Here is an 18,711-nt window from a genome sequence, read left to right on the forward strand (position 1 = left end):
ACACAAGGTGACTGCGCTGGGCCTGAGGAGGTGGGGGACAGGGACACGAGCAGGGCCGCTGAGCCGTCAGTGCTCCAGCCCCTCCTGTGCCCAGCTCTGCCCTGGACTCCTGACCCCTGCTTTCTCTCCTCTGGGGGACTGGCAGGCTAAGACGGCAGGAGGCAAGGCTAGAAATGGCAGTGGCTTCATGGCCTCAGGCCTTACCCCTCTGGTCTGAGGCCCAGTGGGACTGCAATGTGACACCTGGGAAGACCTGCTCAGTCCTGGGCCCTGGAGAGAGCCATCCGGAACCCTAGCCACCCACCGTGGGCTTGGTACTCGGGCCACATTCTCTGGGCCCTGGGACTGAGGAATGTACGCCTGTGGGCTGCCCACAGGACCCCTGCCTGATCCCCTCCCTGCTCTAAGCCGCCTGCCCTTCAAGGCCTTCTGTTTCTCTGCCATATATAGTGAGGGCTCAGCTGCCTCTAGCTATTTTTAGCCCCTTTCCCTAGTCCCTGAGCCGCTGAATCTAGCAACAGAGCCCACTCCCCCCAGGCTGGGCCCCAGCCCCCAGTAGCTTGGGGTCAGGACTGCAGCCCGCTGGCCGCTGCCCCACCCCCACCCCCAGGGCACTAGCTATGTGTTGGCTCCTTGAGTCACTGCCCACCTCAGGTGCCAGGTGCTACCCATGACTATCTTCTCCTCACACACGGGGTCCATTCCGCCAGGACTGCTTCCCCCGCCAGGAGCTCAGAGCCTCTCGTTACATCCTGCTGGGTTTTCTCTGGTGCCCAAGCCCAGCCCTGCTCTATGAGACAACGTCTAGGTGTGGTCTGAGGATACCAGACCTGGCAGGTTGGGGTGGGGGTCAGGAGGAGACCCCCTCACATCTCCTGCCCTGTTGGAATTCTGAGCCTCTCACCCCCTCTTTGGCCTCATCTTCCCCTGGCTGTGCTGTCAGGACCCCCAGCCTGGCGTCCTGCCGCTCTCAGTGTGTCCGGGTGTGCTGGCTCTGAAAACGCGTAGAGAGAACAGGAATGTCTCCTGGGGCCCTTGTGGGTCTCACCCTCCATGTGCACCCACCTTATTTAGGCCAGAGCACATAGTAGGTGTTCAGACGGTGTCCAGTGCAAGCAGGAGTGTGTTGTGTGTGTGTGCTGGGGAGTCACGTGTCTGCTGGGGTGGGAGGTGGTGTGTGGAAGGAGGGGCGCCTGCAGAGAAAAGCCCCGGCAGCATGCCATCATCTTGTCCCCTGCCATCCCGAGGCCAGTCTTGGGGAGCTGGGCGTGGGTTTCAGGTGGTTTGTGTACGTGTGTGTCTGTAGAATTAGGAAGGTGTGGGCATGAGCTTGCTTGTGAGTGTGTGTGCGCACGCTTCCCGATGCTCTGGGCTTCTCAGTGTGCCCTGGAGTGGACGCAGGTGGGGCAGGTGGTGGCTCACACTCGGGGGTGCTGCTCAGGGCCAGCAGGGCCAACCTTATGGCCCTGACTCTCCTCAGGGTGGCCCACCCTATGTATGAGCACGAATGACCAGAGAATGACAGGGGAGGTTTGAAGGACTCTCCCGTCATAAATCTTGGTGGGGGTGGGAGGGCCTGAGTGAGTCTGAGCCAGCGCATCGGCCGGGTCTCTGCCCACCTCAGCCCTGTTTGGAATCTGGGTAGGGCCAAGAGGCCGGGTCCTGGGGAGGCTGGGGGCGAGCCCTCATCCTCCCAGGGTAAGGGGCCTGTGTGTCCATTTGTGGGGATCAGGGCGGGTCCTCCACGTAGACTCAGCCAGGCCCACCGCCGCCCCTGGCACAGTGGCTCGCTCAGCCCTGGGCTGCCCCGACTGCTCAGCCACAGGCCCACACCTCTACCTGTCCCAGCCCCGTTTCCACCCCCACCTCCAGAGGCAGGTTGGAATCTGGCCTTACTTCCAGTAAAATGACTTCTCTTTCATATTAGGCCAAGGCGAGAGAGCGGAGACATTTATGAAACTTTGTTTAATGTACTGAAAAGCCATCGGCCAGAACATTTAGGAAATTGATTTTCCTGGCATTGATGAACTCGTTTTATTTTACCCCAGTATTAATTACTTTTTTTTAAAACAAATTAATTTAAGAGTCGTAAAACCTAACAAGTGAGCCAAATGTCCATAGCTCATGTCCCGCTCCGCCCCTCCCCACACCGGCCCCCTCCCTCTCTGGGTGGGGGCTCACAGGGGTGGGGGGTGGGCTCCTGTCCCTTGTGTCCCCTGCTCCCTCCCAGAGGTGACCGCCTGTCGTTCCTGCTGCAGGAGAGGCCTCCTCGCTGCGGGACTATGCTGCCTCCACCATGACCGAGTTCCTCGGCATGTTTGGCTACGACGACCAGAACACGAGGGACGAGCTGGCCAGGAAGATCAGCTTCGAGAAGCTGCAAGCAGGCCCCACCCCCGAGGCGGCCACCTCTTCCGTGCTGCCCGCCTCCGCCTCCGAGGACGCCCTCAGCAAGCGGGCGCGTTTCTCCAAGTACGAGGAGTACATCCGCAAGCTCAAGGCCGGCGAGCAGCTCTCCTGGCCGGCCCACGGCACCAAGGCTGAGGAGAGGGCAGGCAAGGAGGCGGTGGGCCCCCTGCCTGGCCTGCGGCTGCCCAGCAGCACAGCGCACCTGGAGACCAAGGCCACCATCCTGCCCCTGCCGTCACACAGCAGCGTCCCCATGCAGGGCCTGGTGGCCCGCGCCTCGAAGTACGACTTCTTCATCCAGAAACTGAAGACAGGTGAGAACCTGCGGCCTCAGAATGGGAGCACCTACAAGAAGCCATCCAAGTACGACCTGGAGAATGTCAAGTACCTGCACCTCTTCAAACCCGGGGAGGGCAGCCCCGACATGGGCGGGGCCATCGCTTTCAAGACAGGCAAGGTGGGGCGCCCCTCCAAGTACGACGTCCGGGCCATCCAGAAGCCAGGCCCCACCAAGGTTCCGCCCACGCCCAGCCTGGCTCCTGCTCCCCTCGCCAGCGTGCCCACTGCTCCCAGTGCCCCCGGGCCAGGGCCCGAGCCACCTGCCTCCCTGCCCTTCAACACTCCCGAGTACCTGAAGTCGACCTTCTCCAAAACAGACTCCATCACCACGGGAACCGTCTCCACTGTCAAGTAAGACACGCCCCCCCCCATGCCAGCCCTGAGTGGGACTGGAATACCGGGAGGCCCACTGCCCTGCTTTTGAAGCTCATGCTTGTGAACACAGCTCACACCTTCTGCACATGTCCTGTGCACCCACACTCATACACGCTCGGATTCTCCTGCACGTGCTTCCACACACGTGTGCACACTACGCGTACACACTGATCCCTCTGCCTACGAGATCGCTCACACGCAGCTCATGGGCCCGCACACTACACGTCTTGCTGTGCACACACACTCACACACGAGGTGCTTTTGTGCACGTGCTGCTCTGCTAACACACATACCATGGGCTCCTGTCACCCCCATTTGCCTGTGATGGGCTTTCTCTGCCTGCCACCACGAGGGCCAAATGCAGGCGGGTGGTCAGCTGGAAAATCTCTACTCTGGGTTGGGGGTTCTGGAGTCCAAGCTGGTAGCCGTGGCTCCCAGGTTCAGAGCCTGGGCCATGGGGAAGGCAGCAAGAGAAGGTAGAGGCTGGGGTGAGTGTGTGCACACTCAGCACTAACTCCTAGCAGTGGTCAAATGTTCACAGGTCTTGTGGGGCTGAATGAGACCCTCTTCCCCCGGAGGCAGAGACGGGGCCTCAGTCGTGGAAGCAGATTTAGGGAGCCACCCCTCCCTGGCAGTGGGGAAGGCTTTCCCCACCTCCCAGCCACACTTGCTTGGTGCTGCTTTTACCCCTTACCCTGGGGGCTTCCCCAGAGGTACCAGGTACCCCTCCTCAGCCAGCAGCTTCCTGACTCCCAGTGTGCGAGAGGCCCAGGCCCCAGCTTCCAGGGCTTCTGCCCAGTTGGACTCTAGGCCAGGCCTGTGCCCAAGGTGGAACCCTCTAGTCCTGCCAGCGCAAGACAGTTCTGCCCTTGCTGGAGTTGAGCTAATTAACACCCTGAGTGCCTTAGAATAGCTCAGAGTGAGGGAGAGAAGGGCCAGGGCCCCAGGGCAGGGAGCTGCCCCCCAGATGCTCCTGGGGCATGAGGCCACCCCCTGTCCGCTAATCGGCTGTGCCCTGTATGTCTCTCGCCAGGAACGGATTGCCCACAGATAAACCAGCTGTCACTGAAGATGTAAACATTTACCAGAAATATATTGCCAGGTAGGCCCCTGGGGAGGAGACTGCCATGGAGAAAAGGTTGGGGGGCCATCAGGAATGTCTGGGGATGGTGGGACCATACATCCGTCTGACCGCTAGTGCCAAGGTACCAGCTACATGCCCATCCCCATGCACTCCTGCCCCCAAATTCCCCCAAGGGACTGCCCTCCACCCCATCTCAGAGGCCCCGCCCCCTCAATGTGATGCTGGCCACAAGCCCTTAAGTAGCTTGTACCCCAGGCAGGACAGGTTACCTGAAGGGGCCCGATGGCAGGGCCCCGCTGCAGGTGAGTGCAAATCCCGCTCCACAGCTCACATGGAGCCTGGGGTGGGTGCGGGCCACTGTGGAACTGTCCGGGATGAGAAGGGGCGATGGCCTCCGTGCTCCCCCCAGGCCAGGCCTTGACCCTCACCACCTGACTCCATACCTGCCCCTTTACATCCTTAAGGTAGCGGGATTGGCCAGTAAAAAGCCTTCACCTCAACAGATTCCCCCAAATCAGGCCCCTGGCTGCTAGTGCCCGATAGGGCAGCACATGGCAGGGGTCGTGCCCTGGCAGCTGTCTTCCTGCTCATCTTCCAGGTTCTTCCGTCCCTCTCTGTGTCTCTGCCTCCCTGTCCCTCTCTGTCTTTTTAGCTTTGCTCCGCTCTCATTATTATTATCATTATTATTAGTGCCTCAGCAGATGGCCCTTTTGGCAGCTTCAGCTTAAATATTTATTTGCAAGTGGTTCTCCCCCTTACAAGGGGGTTTCCTCTCACTCTCCCGCAGTCTCATGCCATCCTGGCTGGGCAGGCAGGCTGAGCCTACCAACTTCTCCACAGTTGTCATGTGTGCTCTCCCCAGGGTGGCGGTCCCCAAGGCTGTGAGAACCACACCCTGAAGCATCGGGGCCTGGAAAAGGCACAGGGTCTTCTGGGAGGTGGGCAGCGACCGGGCAGCTGGGGCTCCAGGCTGCGGAGCTGGCTGGAGAGTGAGCTCCCTGCCACGGGAAACCAAACAGATGCTGTGCTTTAAAAATTCATAACTCTGCACTGTTTCAAGTGTCAGGAAAGCCCAGGACAGAGAGTCCTTTAATACCTCTGGGCAACAGAGCCCTGGGCTGGCCCGGCCAGGGTCCCCAGCACCTGGCCCAGCGCTGGGTGGGGGGGCAGGTGAACTGCACCTGCACAAAAGGCAGGTGGGCCACCTTGCGCCTGCCTTCACCATCTCATCTCATCCCACCCCATCCCAGGTCTCTTCCCCATCTCTGCTCTGACTTTTCGCTTGCCCCAGCTCTTCCTCCCCACCTTGGTGCCAGGCTTCTGTGCCTCACCTAGCATTCACTCCAAAGGCAGATGCGACGGGTCTGCAGCTCAACGGCTCTAGGCTTCCTGACGGGCTCAATCACTTGTCCTGGCCTTTGAGGCCTCTGCCACTGCACCCTAGCAGACCACATCTGCCCCACCACATCCCCACACAGACCCCAGGGCCCCCTGAACCCTGGCACACTTCTGGGGCATGGCACAGACCCACGGCTGCTCAGGCCAAGGCCCCTGGAAGGGTCCTCCCTGGGGCTGGCAGCCAGAGGGGCCTGAGCCTCCCTCCTCTCTGCAGGTTCTCGGGCAGTCAGCACTGCGGCCACATCCACTGCGCCTACCAGTACCGGGAGCACTACCACTGCCTCGACCCTGAGTGCAACTACCAGGTAATGCCCATGGGCACCCGCCCGCCCTGCTTCTGCTCCTGCCGCAGCAGCAGAAGAGCCGCTCAGAAATGGGATGGGGGGCTCAGTTCTGCTTGGGCCACCTGAACTTAACTCGGGCAGACAGAAACCCCAGAAAAACTACCAGCCTGTCCACAAGGCACGTAGTAGGCCCTGGAGCCATACGCGTCCCGGTGATAGGAATTCCAGCTCCATTCACTGAGCCTACCCTGCACCAAGGGCGGTGCCAGACAGCCTCGGTTCCTTATCTAATTGCCCCCTCCCAGTGTCCTTATGAGGTTGGTGTTACTGCCCCATTTTATAGATGATAACATTGAGGTTTGGATAGACTGTCACTTACATTCAAAGCTACCCGCTGGTGAGTGCAGGACTAGCGAATGAGAAGGGAGTGCAGGCAGTGTGCCCAGGGGATGCTCCCTCGGTCTCGCCGGGAGCCCAGCCTGGCATAGCCCATAGGTGGCACTGGGTGAAATGAGTTGTCACCATCCTGGCCTCTACCTTAAAGATCTGGTCCAAGTCATCCTCTCTGCTCCTGGGCATGGCTAGTGGGAGTCTGGGGGAAGGTCAGGGGAGGGTCTGTGGTTCTGGAACTTGTGGATTTGTTCCCTCCAAGGTCCAGTGTGCTGGCCTCGGGGCAGTCTGGGCTTGTTTGTACCGAGACCTGAGGGCCCTGGGGCCAGCGCCAGGCCCCGGCGCTCTGGGCTTGGCAGTGGGCTCGGGCTCCTGCCAACCTGGCGTGTCCCGGCAGAGGTTCACGAGCAAGCAGGACGTGATCCGGCACTACAACATGCACAAGAAGCGCGACAACTCCCTGCAGCACGGCTTCATGCGCTTCAGCCCGCTGGACGACTGCAGCGTCTACTACCACGGCTGCCACCTCAACGGGAAGAGCACCCACTATCACTGCATGCAGGTGCTGCCCCTCCCCGGGCACAGGGCTGTCGGGCAGGGGCCCTCACTGACAGCCTCCCTGTCTCCCATCCCGGTACAGGGACGGCAGGCCAGTGGCGAGTCCTGGGGGCTCAGGCCTGGGCCGTGGCTGGTGGGCCAGGGTGGGGCCTTCCCCATGGCCATACTTGGTGTGGGCGAAATTCAGTGAGCTGTTTATACAGACCGACATTTTTCAGGCTTTAACACCAAGAGCAGCATTGCAAATGGTTCCTGAGGAGGTTTTTGTTTAATTCTTTGTTTTAATGCCACGCAGAGTCTGGGCTTTTTCAAGGTGTCAGGTCCAAGGGGAACAACTTTGGGTTGCAAATAGCAGTCACTGCGCCTCCCCCGGTATTTGTCAGGGGGTTGTTATGGCCTCCGTGAAACAACCTGGGCCAGGAGGAGAGGGGGGCTCGCTCTCTGGGCTCTGAGATGGTGCAGACACTGGCACGGCCCAGCCTTCAAGAGTGTTCAGATTCCACTGGTTTTTACTCAATATGGCAACATTGCTGCCTTGGCCCAGCTGGGGTGGGTGGGGAGGGCCCTGTGCCAGGAAACATCCACTAAGCGAGTGCCTGGGCTAAAGGTGACCACCAGGCTCCAGGGTCGAGCCCTGCCCACCCCTGGGGGCTTTAGAGGGACAGCCACAGACTGGGGCTCCAAACCCACCTCCTATAGGACTGGGTTCCCACACGAGTGCCGGGAGGTGTCTGGGGTCCCTGAAGACGATCCGGCCCCGGACACGGGGCAGGGCCAGGCCCTCCGGGCCTCAGGGGTCTTAGAGGTTTTCTATTGTGGTTCCTAAGTTAATCTTCTCGGTTACCCCAGCTGGATGTTAACAGGTGCAAAAGCTCCCCTGAGCAGGGCGGTCAGGGGCCCGAAGCCCCACAGCCCCAGAGGCAGCCGGCAGAACAGCCGCTCTGACCTTGGTGCAGGGCTGCCTGGCCTCAGTGCCCCTGACTGCCGCTCTGGCCCCGCAGGTGGGCTGTAACAAGGTGTACACGAGCACGTCGGATGTGATGACCCACGAGAACTTCCACAAGAAGAATACCCAGCTCATCAACGACGGCTTCCAGCGCTTCCGGGCCACTGAGGACTGTGGCACAGCCGACTGCCAGTTCTACGGGCAGAAGACCACGCACTTCCACTGCAGGTACCTGGGAGGCCGGCCAGGGACGCAAGGAAGGAACCAGGTCCCAGGGATGGCTCAGGGCCTTGCCTCCTCGAGGGAGTAGAAAGGGAGTGGCGAGCTGTTCAGAGGCTCTGCCTTCGTGTCCAGCCTGGTCTCCCATCAGAGGCCCATCCCTCCTGCAGTCATGGTGGGGGCAGGGCAGGGCGTCCTCTTGGCCCCATGAGGCCCCATGACAAGCTCCCGGTGTCCCATCCAGGCGTCCTGGCTGCACATTCACCTTCAAGAACAAGTGTGACATCGAGAAGCACAAGAGCTACCACATCAAGGACGACGCCTATGCCAAGGACGGCTTCAAGAAGTTCTACAAGTACGAGGAGTGCAAGTACGAGGGCTGCGTGTACAGCAAGGCCACCAACCACTTCCACTGCATCCGCGCCGGCTGCGGCTTCACCTTCACCTCCACCAGCCAGATGACCTCGCACAAGCGCAAGCATGAGCGCCGGCACATCCGCTCCTCGGGCGTGCTGGGGCTGCCGCCCTCGCTGCTGGGCGCCAAGGACACCGAGCACGAGGAGTCCAGCAACGACGACCTGGTGGACTTCTCTGCCCTGAGCAGCAAGAACTCCAGCCTCAGCGCCTCCCCCACCAGCCAGCAGTCCTCCGCCTCCCTGGCCGCGGCCACCGCCACCGCCGAGGCCGTGCCCAGCGCCGCCAAGCCTCCCAACAGCAAGATCTCCGGGCTGCTGTCCCAGGGCCTGCCTGGCTCCATCCCCCTGGCGCTGGCCCTCTCCAACTCAGGCCTGCCTACCACTGCGCCCTACTTCCCCATCCTTCCGGGCCGCGGCAGCGCCTCCCTGCCTGTGGGTGCCCCTGGCCTCATGGGTGCCATGTCGTCTGGGGCAGCAGCCTCAGCAACCCCTGATACGCCTGCTCTGGCTGCCTCTGGAGCTGGTGACCCCGCCTCCGCGGCTGCCACCTCTGTCCCAGTGCCCCCTGCCTCCATCATGGAAAGGATCTCTGCGAGCAAGGGCCTCATCTCGCCCATGATGGCCAGGCTGGCCGCGGCCGCCCTCAAGCCCTCTGCCACCTTTGATCCAGGTGAGCAGGCTGGGCCCTGCCCAGGAAGCAAGCACCTTACAGACCCCAGGAGCTCCCTGGCCTCAGGTTACGGAGCAGAGTGGGGGGGTGTTTGGCCGAGGCATCTCTCTACTCCCTGCACCCAAGTCCCTTGCCCCTCAGGCCCCCCTCTTTGCCTTGTCTCTGCCTCCACCCTGCTTATTTCCTATTTGGGGCTCCTCATTCTGGCCTGCCCACCCCAGGCAGCTCTTGCTTCTCTCTCCTCATCTGTGAAGTGGGAGCGATAGTCCTGGCCTCATGGGGTGCCTGTGCGTCCCCGGGCAGTTGCGAGCGGCCCCCACCGCGGTCTTCTCATCCTGCCACATCACAAGTCCAGCCCCTGCTGGGAGCAGTCCCAGAGCCCCCGTTTCCCTTAAGGCCTCCTCCCGGTGACCTGGAAGGGACATGAGTCCAGTGGTGGGTGGCTGCATTCAGGGACACTCAAGGAGATTCGTGCCTGGACAGCCCCTCAAGTCCAGGGATGCCCTTCCCAGGCTCTTCCTCCCAGCCATTCCTGTCCAGTAGAACTTTCTGCAACAACAGAAATATTCTGTTCTGCGCTGTCACATGTGGCTGGTGAGTGCTTGAAATTGGCTAGTGTGACCATGGAACTGGATTCAATCGGAATTTCTTTCATTTTACTCACACTAGTGGCTGCCACGTGGCAGCCGTGGAGCCAGTCACATCTCTGTCCTCCCGTGGGCTCACCGTGAGGAGCGATCCTCCTTTCTCTCAAGTTTTCAGCCCTTCTAAAATTTTTCCTATTCTTTTTCCCTGGCATTTGACTTTTCTGTTTATCTCGCTCCTCTCCCGCGGTCTCCCCACCTCTGGATAATTAGCGCTAGTCGAATCCTTGAGAAGAGTCGGCTCAGGGCTCACTTAATTCATTCGTTCATTCATTCAACAACCACTGGTGCTTGCTGAGGGTCAGGCTCTGAGCCGGTGCTGGGGACGTGGCAGGGAAGAAGACAGACAAAAATCCCACCTTGTGGAGCTGATGGAACAGTTTGGGGATAGGCTGTTGCCAGGCACGTAGCTAGAAGGTGGTGAAGTTGAGACTCGGACCTCAGCAGTCTGGCTCCCAAGCCCATGCACCCTGCTTCCCTGCAAGACTGTCTCGAGACCAGCCAAGATTGGGAGTCCCTGTGACCCAGACTGCCCAGAGGGCCATCAGTGCTTGGCAGGGGGGCTGGGCCCTGTTTCCCTGGGAACCTTGGGCAAGTGACTGGGGAGCTGCCAGAGTGCAGACACTCTGAGTTCTGAAAACTCTCATGTCCCCAGTGGGATGCTCCTATCCACTGCAGCTTGGAGTGACCCACCTTCCACTCCTGGGAGGGCCAGCGGGACTACCCAGGGCCACGCCCCTCTGGCCAGGTGACTGCAAGCTAGGGGGGAGCCCCCCGGGACCGCACTGGGCTCAGTGGCCACACTCTCAAGTACTTTCTTTCCATTTGGAAAGTCTTCCCCCAAAAGAAAGGTCAAGCAAAGAGGAAGGGGGCTCGTTTTCCTTTATTTTTTAATAAAATGCCACTTGCTGTCTGTGAAGCAGCTCTCTGTCAGCTGCAGCGCCTGGGGGCAGATGAATATTTCAGCCACTTGGGGACTGTGGGGAAAGGCTCAGTGGACCTGTTCCTGTCAGCAACTTCTTTTGCCCCTACTCTGCTGTCCTCTTGAATCCTCTGCCCACCCCACCCCAGCCTTTCCCCCCACGCCCACACCCCAACAGCCCCCACCCATCCTGGTCCAGCCCTGCTGGCCAGGGTGGGCCTCATATCCCTGCCCTGGACAGCTTGACAGGAGGGGTCACATAGTTTGAACTACTCTGATTGGCTGTCAGCTTCCATAGCCCTGACCCAGCAGATGCCCCTCCTGGGCATGCTCAGTGGAAGGCAGGGCTGTCGCCCCGGCAACAGTGGGGTGGGGACCTGCGGAGGGGGCACAGCTCCCAGTCTAGATCTGCCACTTTCCCTCAGCGTTAACAGAGTCTTTAATAAAAGCCTAAGCGGCAGCCCCACAAATTGACTGTGACAGTTGGTGAAGAAAATGAAGGGCCCCCACCCCTGGCCCAGCCCCCTCCCCAGACTCCCGCCCTTCTCCTCCAGGAGGCCCTGAGCCTGGACGACTTTGACATAATTTTGCAATAATTATCACTTGAAGAATTGCCACACAGGGGTAAGCGTCACAAGCAATCACGTCAGTGGGGAGAATCGCTGACCAGCAGCCACGACTCCCCAGGGGCCCCAGCCCACCCGGACCGCTGCCCTCCCTTCTGGGGGTCCCGGTTTGTGCCTGTACGAAGCCCTCAGCCTCTCTAACACCATCTTCCCTCCCCTTCCCTGTAGGAAATGGGCAACAGGCCACCCCCACTAGGTTCCCCCCGGCCCCGGTGAAGCAGGAGCCCGGTGAGAATGCTGGCGCCCCAAGTTCTCAGGAGGCCTCCCAGGACCGCAGTTTAGACCTGACTGTGAAGGAGCCCAGGTGAGGCGAGGCCGTGGCCTCCCAGCTCTGCCCCCCTGCAGGAGGCTCAGGGTACAGCACCCTCAGAGCCAGAGGCCAACAGGGGCCAGAGGCCAAGCCCTCCTGGCAAGGGGTCATCCCCCTGCCCAGGCAGATGTAGCAGGCGGGCTGGAGCCCCAGGGCCAGGCTGGGCGGGCTGGTGCCCTGGGCTCAGTCCTACGTACACGTCTGAGCTAAAGCCCCTTGGTTTGTATGTTCCAGTAATGAATCAAATGGCCACGCAGTCCCGGCAAATTCATCTCTTTTATCCTCGCTTATGAATAAGGTAAGAACCATCCATCACACGCCTCCCATTCCCCCACCCAGAGAAATTAAAGCTGTGCTGGGGGGTGGGGGGATGTGTTTGTTTTTTAATGTTTTGCCTCTAATAAGATGAGTTTGTACCATTTAAATTTTGAGGCCATTTTTCATCGGATATAATTTCAGAGCCACTGCTTACAAATTAATTTAATGAACTGGCTGAAGAAATATATTCCAGCCTCTGACACCCTTTTTTTCTCTTCAGATGGAGGGCTCCAAAAGCTTTTCCAGAGCCCTCTAACTTCTTTCGCTCTTAGTTATTAATTTTATTTATTTATTTTATGTATTTTTTTGTTTGTTTAAAAAGGGGTGGGGGAGGGGGCACCAAACTGGGAGCAAAGCATCAATTTCCACTTTTCGGGTTGAGTAATGGTCTCGGACGCCTTCCGCAGAGGTCGCTCCACAATATTTATTTTAAATAATGCAGGGTCTTTGTAAATTATACATCATCTCAAATATATTTTCCCCCTTCACATGATAAATTTGACTACAGCAAGATTAATTTGGTTACTGTACACAAGTGACTGTTGGGGAGGAAGCTGGGTCTGAGCCGGACCTCGAGTGGGGGTCCTGGCTGGGCCCTCGGTGGGGAAGGAGCCTCCCACTACCCTCTGCCCCACGCACCCCTGCCCCTTTCTTCCCTCCCTGGCCTACTTCCTCTCATGCTCTCCTTTCCCCTCTTGGGTCACTGCCCCCTGCTCCCCATCCTTCCTTCCTGTCAGAGCCCCACACCTGCTCTGGTCAAGCCTTCACATGGGCTTCTCCTCCCTGCTCCCCCTCCTGGCCCAGCAGCATCCAGCTGTCTGGATCTCACCCCATGAGCCTCCTTCCCGCCCGCCCTCCTTGCTCTTCCTTTGTGCGCTTTCTCTTGTTCTCAAGGAATTCATAGGGGTTCCCCCCATCCCTCCTCCTCCTGCACTTCTTTTGAAAACCTGGCAGGAAAATAACCAGGGAGCCGAGAAGTCTGGGGCAAGCTGGGCTGGAGTGTGTGCCTCCAGTCTCGGCCTCCGCTTGAGTGATGGCTCCTAGCAGCAAGAGGTTTGTGTGCAGGAGGCCTGGCATCTCCACGGGGCCAGGCCCGGGGCTGCGTCCATTCAGAGAGGGCTCTTCTACAGTCAGAGCCGCGGGAGGCCAGGCCTGCTTCCCTCCCTGCTGCCAGCACTGCCATGCTCCGGTCGGTTGTGAGTGGCCCAGAGCTGCTGCTGCTCCCAGGGCAGCCAGGCCTGTGTCCTGAGGTCCTCCAGCCCCAAGCACGGCCCCTGTCCTCCTCGCAGATGTCTCAGGGCAACCCCAACCTCGGCAGCCTGTTGAACATCAAGACGGAAGCGGAAGGCAGCCCTACCGTGGAGTCCTCGCCCTTCCTGGGCAAGGCTGTGAAGGCACTGGCTCAGGAGAAACTGTCAGAGCCCTGGAAGGTGTACCTTCGCAGGTGAGGGGCTTGCTGGGAGATCAAAGGGGAGGGAGGGGCCATGCCCACCTGACCTGGTGGCCGGCGCCCAGCCCCACCACACACCCCGGGCTCACCAGAGCCCCAGCGGCTCCCCTAACCAGCCGGTTCCTCTGGTCAGGTTTGGTACCAAGGACTTCTGCGATGCTCAGTGTGACTTCCTTCACAAGGCCCACTTCCACTGCGTGGTGGAAGAGTGTGGCGCGCTTTTCAGCACCCTGGACGGGGCCATCAAGCATGCCAAGTGAGTTGGGGTCCCTAGAGGGGACCCACTGAAACCCAGCCCCATTTATCCCAGCCTGGCTCTAGGCTGAGTGGGGCTGGATGCTGCACAGGCCTCTCGCAGCCTTCCATGCAAACCCCTATGCCGCTCCCTCTAGACCGCAGAAGCTGAGTTGGCTTCTCAGAAGGTGCTGCCCGAAAAAAAGGCTTCCCCTTCATTCCATCTGCTTAGCCCCCAGCCGGGTCTTCTGAGCTCACCCAGGTTCAGTGCAGCCATCAGTCTCTCCCTGCTGAGCCGGCTGAAGAGACCTAACTCTGACCCAGGAAGGGACCCTCGGTGAAGGCCTTTCCCAGCCAAAATATTGCATTTGTAGATTTTCTTTGACCTAAAAATAATGAAATTAACTTGTAAAACCCATTGAACTGAAGAGTGGCAAGCCCAGCCGCCTATTCGAATTGAACCCAGAACTTGCAAACATTTAAATCAGATCTTCACTTCTCCCTATGTCCCAGACCCGGCTTTTCTCACTGTGAGGCAGCCCCCACTGCTAGTCTGCAAAAGAGCCGACTTTGAATACTGAGACCCACCTTTAAATTTCAGAGCAAGTTCTGAAAGGATGGGCTTCATGTCCCTGAATGCCCTCTGTGTAGGGAGGAGCTAGGGACAGACACATCAGACAGGTCACAGGTAGGAAGGTGTAGTGAGGACTGAGCCAGGAGTCCCCATTCAGGACTGGAGGACACAACTTGTTCTCATTCCTTCCCTCCTGGAGGGACCATGCCTAACACTGGGGACAAGATGGGGACACTGGGCCCCTAGGCTTCTGAGGCAGGCAGACAGGGCCCACCACCCTCAGGAGTGCCCAGCAGGGAAGGGTTGACCTGCCCAGAGCCCTTTCCATTCTCCACCTGAGACACCCTCTTCTGCCTCTTGCAGCTTCCACTTCCGGACGGAAGGAGGGGCAGTGAAAGGAAACGCAGAGGCTTCCTTCCCAGTCTCGGCTGCTGAGACCAAACCTTCCTTGGCCCCCTCGTCCCCTCCTGCACCTGCCGTCACCACGGCCACGGTTTCCTCTCTGGAGGGGCCTACTCCCAGCCCGGCCGCTGTGCCCTCCACCCCAACCCTGCTCGCCTGGAAGCAGCTGGCTTCCACCATACCCCAGATGCCTCAGATTCCAGCGTCAGTGCCTCACCTGCCCACTTCACCCTTGGCAACGACTTCTCTAGAAAACGCCAAGCCCCAGGTCAAACCCGGATTCCTCCAGTTCCAGGAGAAGTGAGTCCCTCGATGAGCCGGGAGTCCTGTGTCCCCCGCGTGTCTCGGGAGTAGGTGCTAGCGAGGGCAGCTGAGGAGGCCCTGCTCCTCAGCCTGCTGTTAGCCCTGGCTGTCCTCAGCCTCTCTGGGACACGGTCATCAGGCGATGTCCTTCTAGCCAAAGATGCTGCTGCTGTGACCTCACTGCCTGTTCCTGGAGCAGGCAGCCAGGGTCGGGGGAGATGGTGGTGGTAGTGGCCACTGTTCCATGGGGCCAGTGGTGATGCTGCAAGGATCGATCTAGGTGGGCTGGGAGTGGTGGTCCTCATGCGGCGAGAAAGGCTGCATCTCCCTCCAGGCTTCCTGGTTGGTCTCTTCTGTGGCTCACACCCATGGCTGAGTCTCTGCAGGGCAAGCAAAGTCATGGTTTGGGGGTGAGGGGGATAGGCCCCCTCCAGGCCCACACCCACCTGCACAGGGCTCTGAGCTCTCAGGGGTGGAAGGGACCTTCCTCACTGGATGGTGGTGGCTACTTGCGGCGAGAACGGTGACTCTGTATCATTATGTGTGCGGCTTCCTGTTCTCAATAAAAGTAATAAATTGGATGTGAACATACACCACCTGAGTGGCAGCTGTCCTCCCTCTCTGAGCACCCGGGGCTGCGCCCCTCTCCCTCCCTCCCCAGCTTCCCTTCTTCCATTCGTCTTCCCAAAATGGCAGCCCTCTTAGTTTCCCAGACTTGGTCAGAGTTCCCACCCCGGGTTCGATGTGGGGCGGGGGGCAGCTGTGTTGCCAGACAGGGTAGAAGGCGAGAGCGCAGCATCCCCCATACCTGTCTGCAGCCTGGGAGGCAGGGCTCTGGGGCAGGGGCAGGCCAGCCGCCGGGGCTCAGCCCAGCACTCCTCCCTCCCCCACCGGCTCCACCACTCAGCTGCCTTGTGAGGTTCTCTGAGTGGGTGGGCGCCCCAAGCCACGAGCTGACCCTGGGAGCCCCAGCAGTTGTGAGCCTCAGCAAGACCTGACACAAGGCACACATTCCCACTGGCCAAGGCCCCATGGTAGCAAAGCTTCCTGGTAGGGCTGCCCACTCATCTACACCCTGTCAATCAGCCACATCCAGGGCGGTGCCCGTGCCATGCCAGCCAGGCTCTCCCTGGCATCCTGCCAGGGCTGGCAGCACCATCCCTCATTTTCATATCCCAGAAGTTATTGCAGCCATCCTTATCTATAATCCTGGGGTGTGGCCATGGAAACTACGTGTCCCAGCATGCAATGCTCTGGGCAGCCTGCATACTATAATCCCTTATGTACCATCAGAGCTCCAAAAAGAAGGCAGCAATGCATGCTGGGATCTGTAGTCTCCTTAGGCTGAATCATCCTGTTGAGCAGGAGGGCAACTCAGGGGCTATTCTGTTTGATTGCATCACCAGGGACTGGGGAGTACAACCCCAACACGAGCAAATGTCAGGACATTGGCGGGGAGGGCACCAGGAATGCCAATGACTTTCTGGGCTGTGGTTTCATTCCAGCGATCCTTGCCTCGCGACGGACTGCAAGTATGCCAACAAGTTCCACTTCCACTGTCTCTTTGGGAACTGCAAGTACGTCTGCAAAACCTCTGGCAAGGCCGAGTCTCACTGCCTGGACCATATCAACCCCAACAACAACCTGGTGAACGTGCGAGACCAGTTTGCTTACTACTCCCTGCAGTGTCTCTGTCCTAACCAGGTCAGTACAGGGCAGGCGTGGGGCAGGGAGGTGCAGAGAGCAGGGAGCTACAGGACCCAGGACCAGCTCTTCCTGGCAGAAAGTCCGTTTCTCACACCCTTTTTGATTTGGCCTCCTCCAGATTCTGGAAAGGACACTGTCTGCCCCTGGGCCCTGGAGGCCCCTGGGCAGGGATTCAGATTGGTGCTTAATGGTTGGTGAAGTCTGTCATTTCATCCTAACTCTCAGTGATGACTATATGCTGGGCAGCCACTGTGCCCTTGGTATCATTCTGCCTCCTGGAACTAGCTATGCGCCCTTTCCCCAGAGGCCTAAATTTTAAAATAGGCCCATTGGACAGATTAAGTGAACTGTCCATGTCCCAGACAGGAAGGGTAGATCAGACTCACCATAAAGGCCTAACCCCTTTACAGTGAGTGCCTCGAGGAGTCTGAGACTAGATCTAGGTACAGAGAAGAGTGTGGGGATAGATTAGTGATGTCTGCCTAGGTTTTGGCAGATAGAGGAGTGCTAGGATGGATTAATGATGTCTGCTCTGGGTGTGGGACTAGAGAGAGATGGCAGTAATTCCAGATAGGATGTTTCAGCCAAATGACAAAAGGGGCATACTGCTTTTTTACATGTGAATTAGGTCTTTACCTAATTTGTTTTCTGGTTCTGAGCATGGAAGAACATATATGCACGGGGCCTGCCAGAGCTCAGAGGCCTGGGGTAGGTGGGAGGTCACGGAAGTCACCTGCCTCGTCCTGACCCTTCTGTTCCTCCCTGCAGCACTGCGAATTCCGGATGCGCGGGCACTACCACTGTCTCCGGACAGGCTGCTACTTTGTGACCAACATCACCACCAAGCTGCCGTGGCACATAAAGAAGCATGAGAAAGCCGAGCGGCGGGCAGCCAATGGGTTCAAGTACTTCACCAAGCGTGAGGAGTGCGGCCGGCTAGGTACTGCCCCTGAGCGCCAGGGACAGGGCCTTATAGCAGGTGGCGGGGCTGTGGCTCTGTCCCCTGAGGCCCTGGAGGCCTGGGTCACTTCTCCTGGCACCTGCCTCCTGCCCTCGCACATCAGGCTCCATGTTTTGTTAAAAATGTCACAGATATCACAGGCCAAGCATTGTCAAACTGGGAAAACACAAAACCCAAGGGCCCACGAGTAGGAGTGTGGGTGGCTTGGAGCACGGCGCCCACCCTGGTGGAAACACCTGGGGCTTCGTCAGGGTGTCTGGGCCAAGACTTGGTTCTTTTCCCTTCTCTTTTCAAGCGGACTTTCCGTTAAATGTTAGGAGCTCCTGAAGTCCCCAGTCCTGGGATCTCTTTCCATGGCTCTAACAACAGGGTTTTGTCCCCAGTGGACCATGGTTTGTTCATTTGTTCATCCACTCATTCAGCAGACATTTACTGAGGAACAGCCATGTGCCGTCTCTGTGCTATTGCAGGAGGTTGTGGGGGGGGTGGCGGTGGCACCTGCTGTGGCCAGCACTGTGTTCAGTGCTGGGGACCTGGTGGGACAAGCAGGTACTTTGTGGACTCAGCCCAGAGCATCTGTGACTTGGGGTGACCTAGAAGGAGGTGGCCATGGGACTGGGAAGAGGAGGCCACTAATGGCCCCAAGCTTGGCAACAGATGCCTCAAAGTTAACTCTGGGCCCCCAGCAGGGAAGCCACCCCCTCCCCAGCCCCATAAAAGAGTCTCCCCAAGCTTGCCCTGGGGATGCCTGTGGGGAAGGAGGGCTCTAGGACAAGCAGGCAGAGGGCAGATCCCACCCTCCTGCCTCAGGATGGAGCCTCATGTTCACAGGTGGGTAGATACGGGGCAGGAATCTGCCCAAGAAGGGGCCAGAGACCAGAGGGCAGGCGGGATCCAGGCAGGCTAGGCAGAGACGCCTGTGCTGTAGGCAAGTTCTGTTGTGACTCAGGTGGTCAAGGCAGCAGGGTCTTGGAGGAGCAGAGGCCACTGCCTGCTGCAGACTGGCCCTTCCATAGGAAGGGTGAGATACTCAAAGTCAACTGCCAGGAAAGAAAGGAAACAAACCCTTCCTTCAAGTATTAATTCAAAAAGAATTCATGCCCTGGGAGAGGGATGGTTATCATGGCAACAGATGTCAACACATGGTGGCCTATGCTGTTCCTGGGCTCAGT

General features: G+C 59.0%; 1 protein-coding gene across 4 annotated transcripts in view; it reads left to right on the plus strand.

The window, feature by feature from the left end:
- The window catches only part of CASZ1 (castor zinc finger 1), a 150,150-nt gene that overhangs the window by 124,034 nt on the left and 7,405 nt on the right, over nucleotides 1-18,711 (plus strand). For 3 of the 4 annotated variants that reach the window (XM_074334061.1, XM_074334060.1, XM_074334062.1), the window contains 13 exons: nucleotides 2,259-3,099; nucleotides 4,157-4,225; nucleotides 5,820-5,910; nucleotides 6,677-6,841; nucleotides 7,839-8,011; nucleotides 8,247-9,088; nucleotides 11,449-11,584; nucleotides 11,825-11,888; nucleotides 13,198-13,352; nucleotides 13,492-13,614; nucleotides 14,530-14,868; nucleotides 16,377-16,575; nucleotides 17,347-17,518. In XM_074334061.1, the coding sequence (XP_074190162.1) occupies nucleotides 2,259-3,099; nucleotides 4,157-4,225; nucleotides 5,820-5,910; nucleotides 6,677-6,841; nucleotides 7,839-8,011; nucleotides 8,247-9,088; nucleotides 11,449-11,584; nucleotides 11,825-11,888; nucleotides 13,198-13,352; nucleotides 13,492-13,614; nucleotides 14,530-14,868; nucleotides 16,377-16,575; nucleotides 17,347-17,518 (3,369 nt within the window). Of the gene's footprint in view, nucleotides 1-2,258; nucleotides 3,100-4,156; nucleotides 4,226-5,819; nucleotides 5,911-6,676; nucleotides 6,842-7,838; nucleotides 8,012-8,246; nucleotides 9,089-11,448; nucleotides 11,585-11,824; nucleotides 11,889-13,197; nucleotides 13,353-13,491; nucleotides 13,615-14,529; nucleotides 15,463-16,376; nucleotides 16,576-17,346; nucleotides 17,519-18,711 lie in introns of those variants that run through there. The other variant, XM_019746785.2, reaches the window with a different exon arrangement.

This window comes from Rhinolophus sinicus, linkage group LG06 (assembly GCF_036562045.2).
Source record: "Rhinolophus sinicus isolate RSC01 linkage group LG06, ASM3656204v1, whole genome shotgun sequence".
Classification (NCBI taxonomy): domain Eukaryota; kingdom Metazoa; phylum Chordata; class Mammalia; order Chiroptera; family Rhinolophidae; genus Rhinolophus; species Rhinolophus sinicus.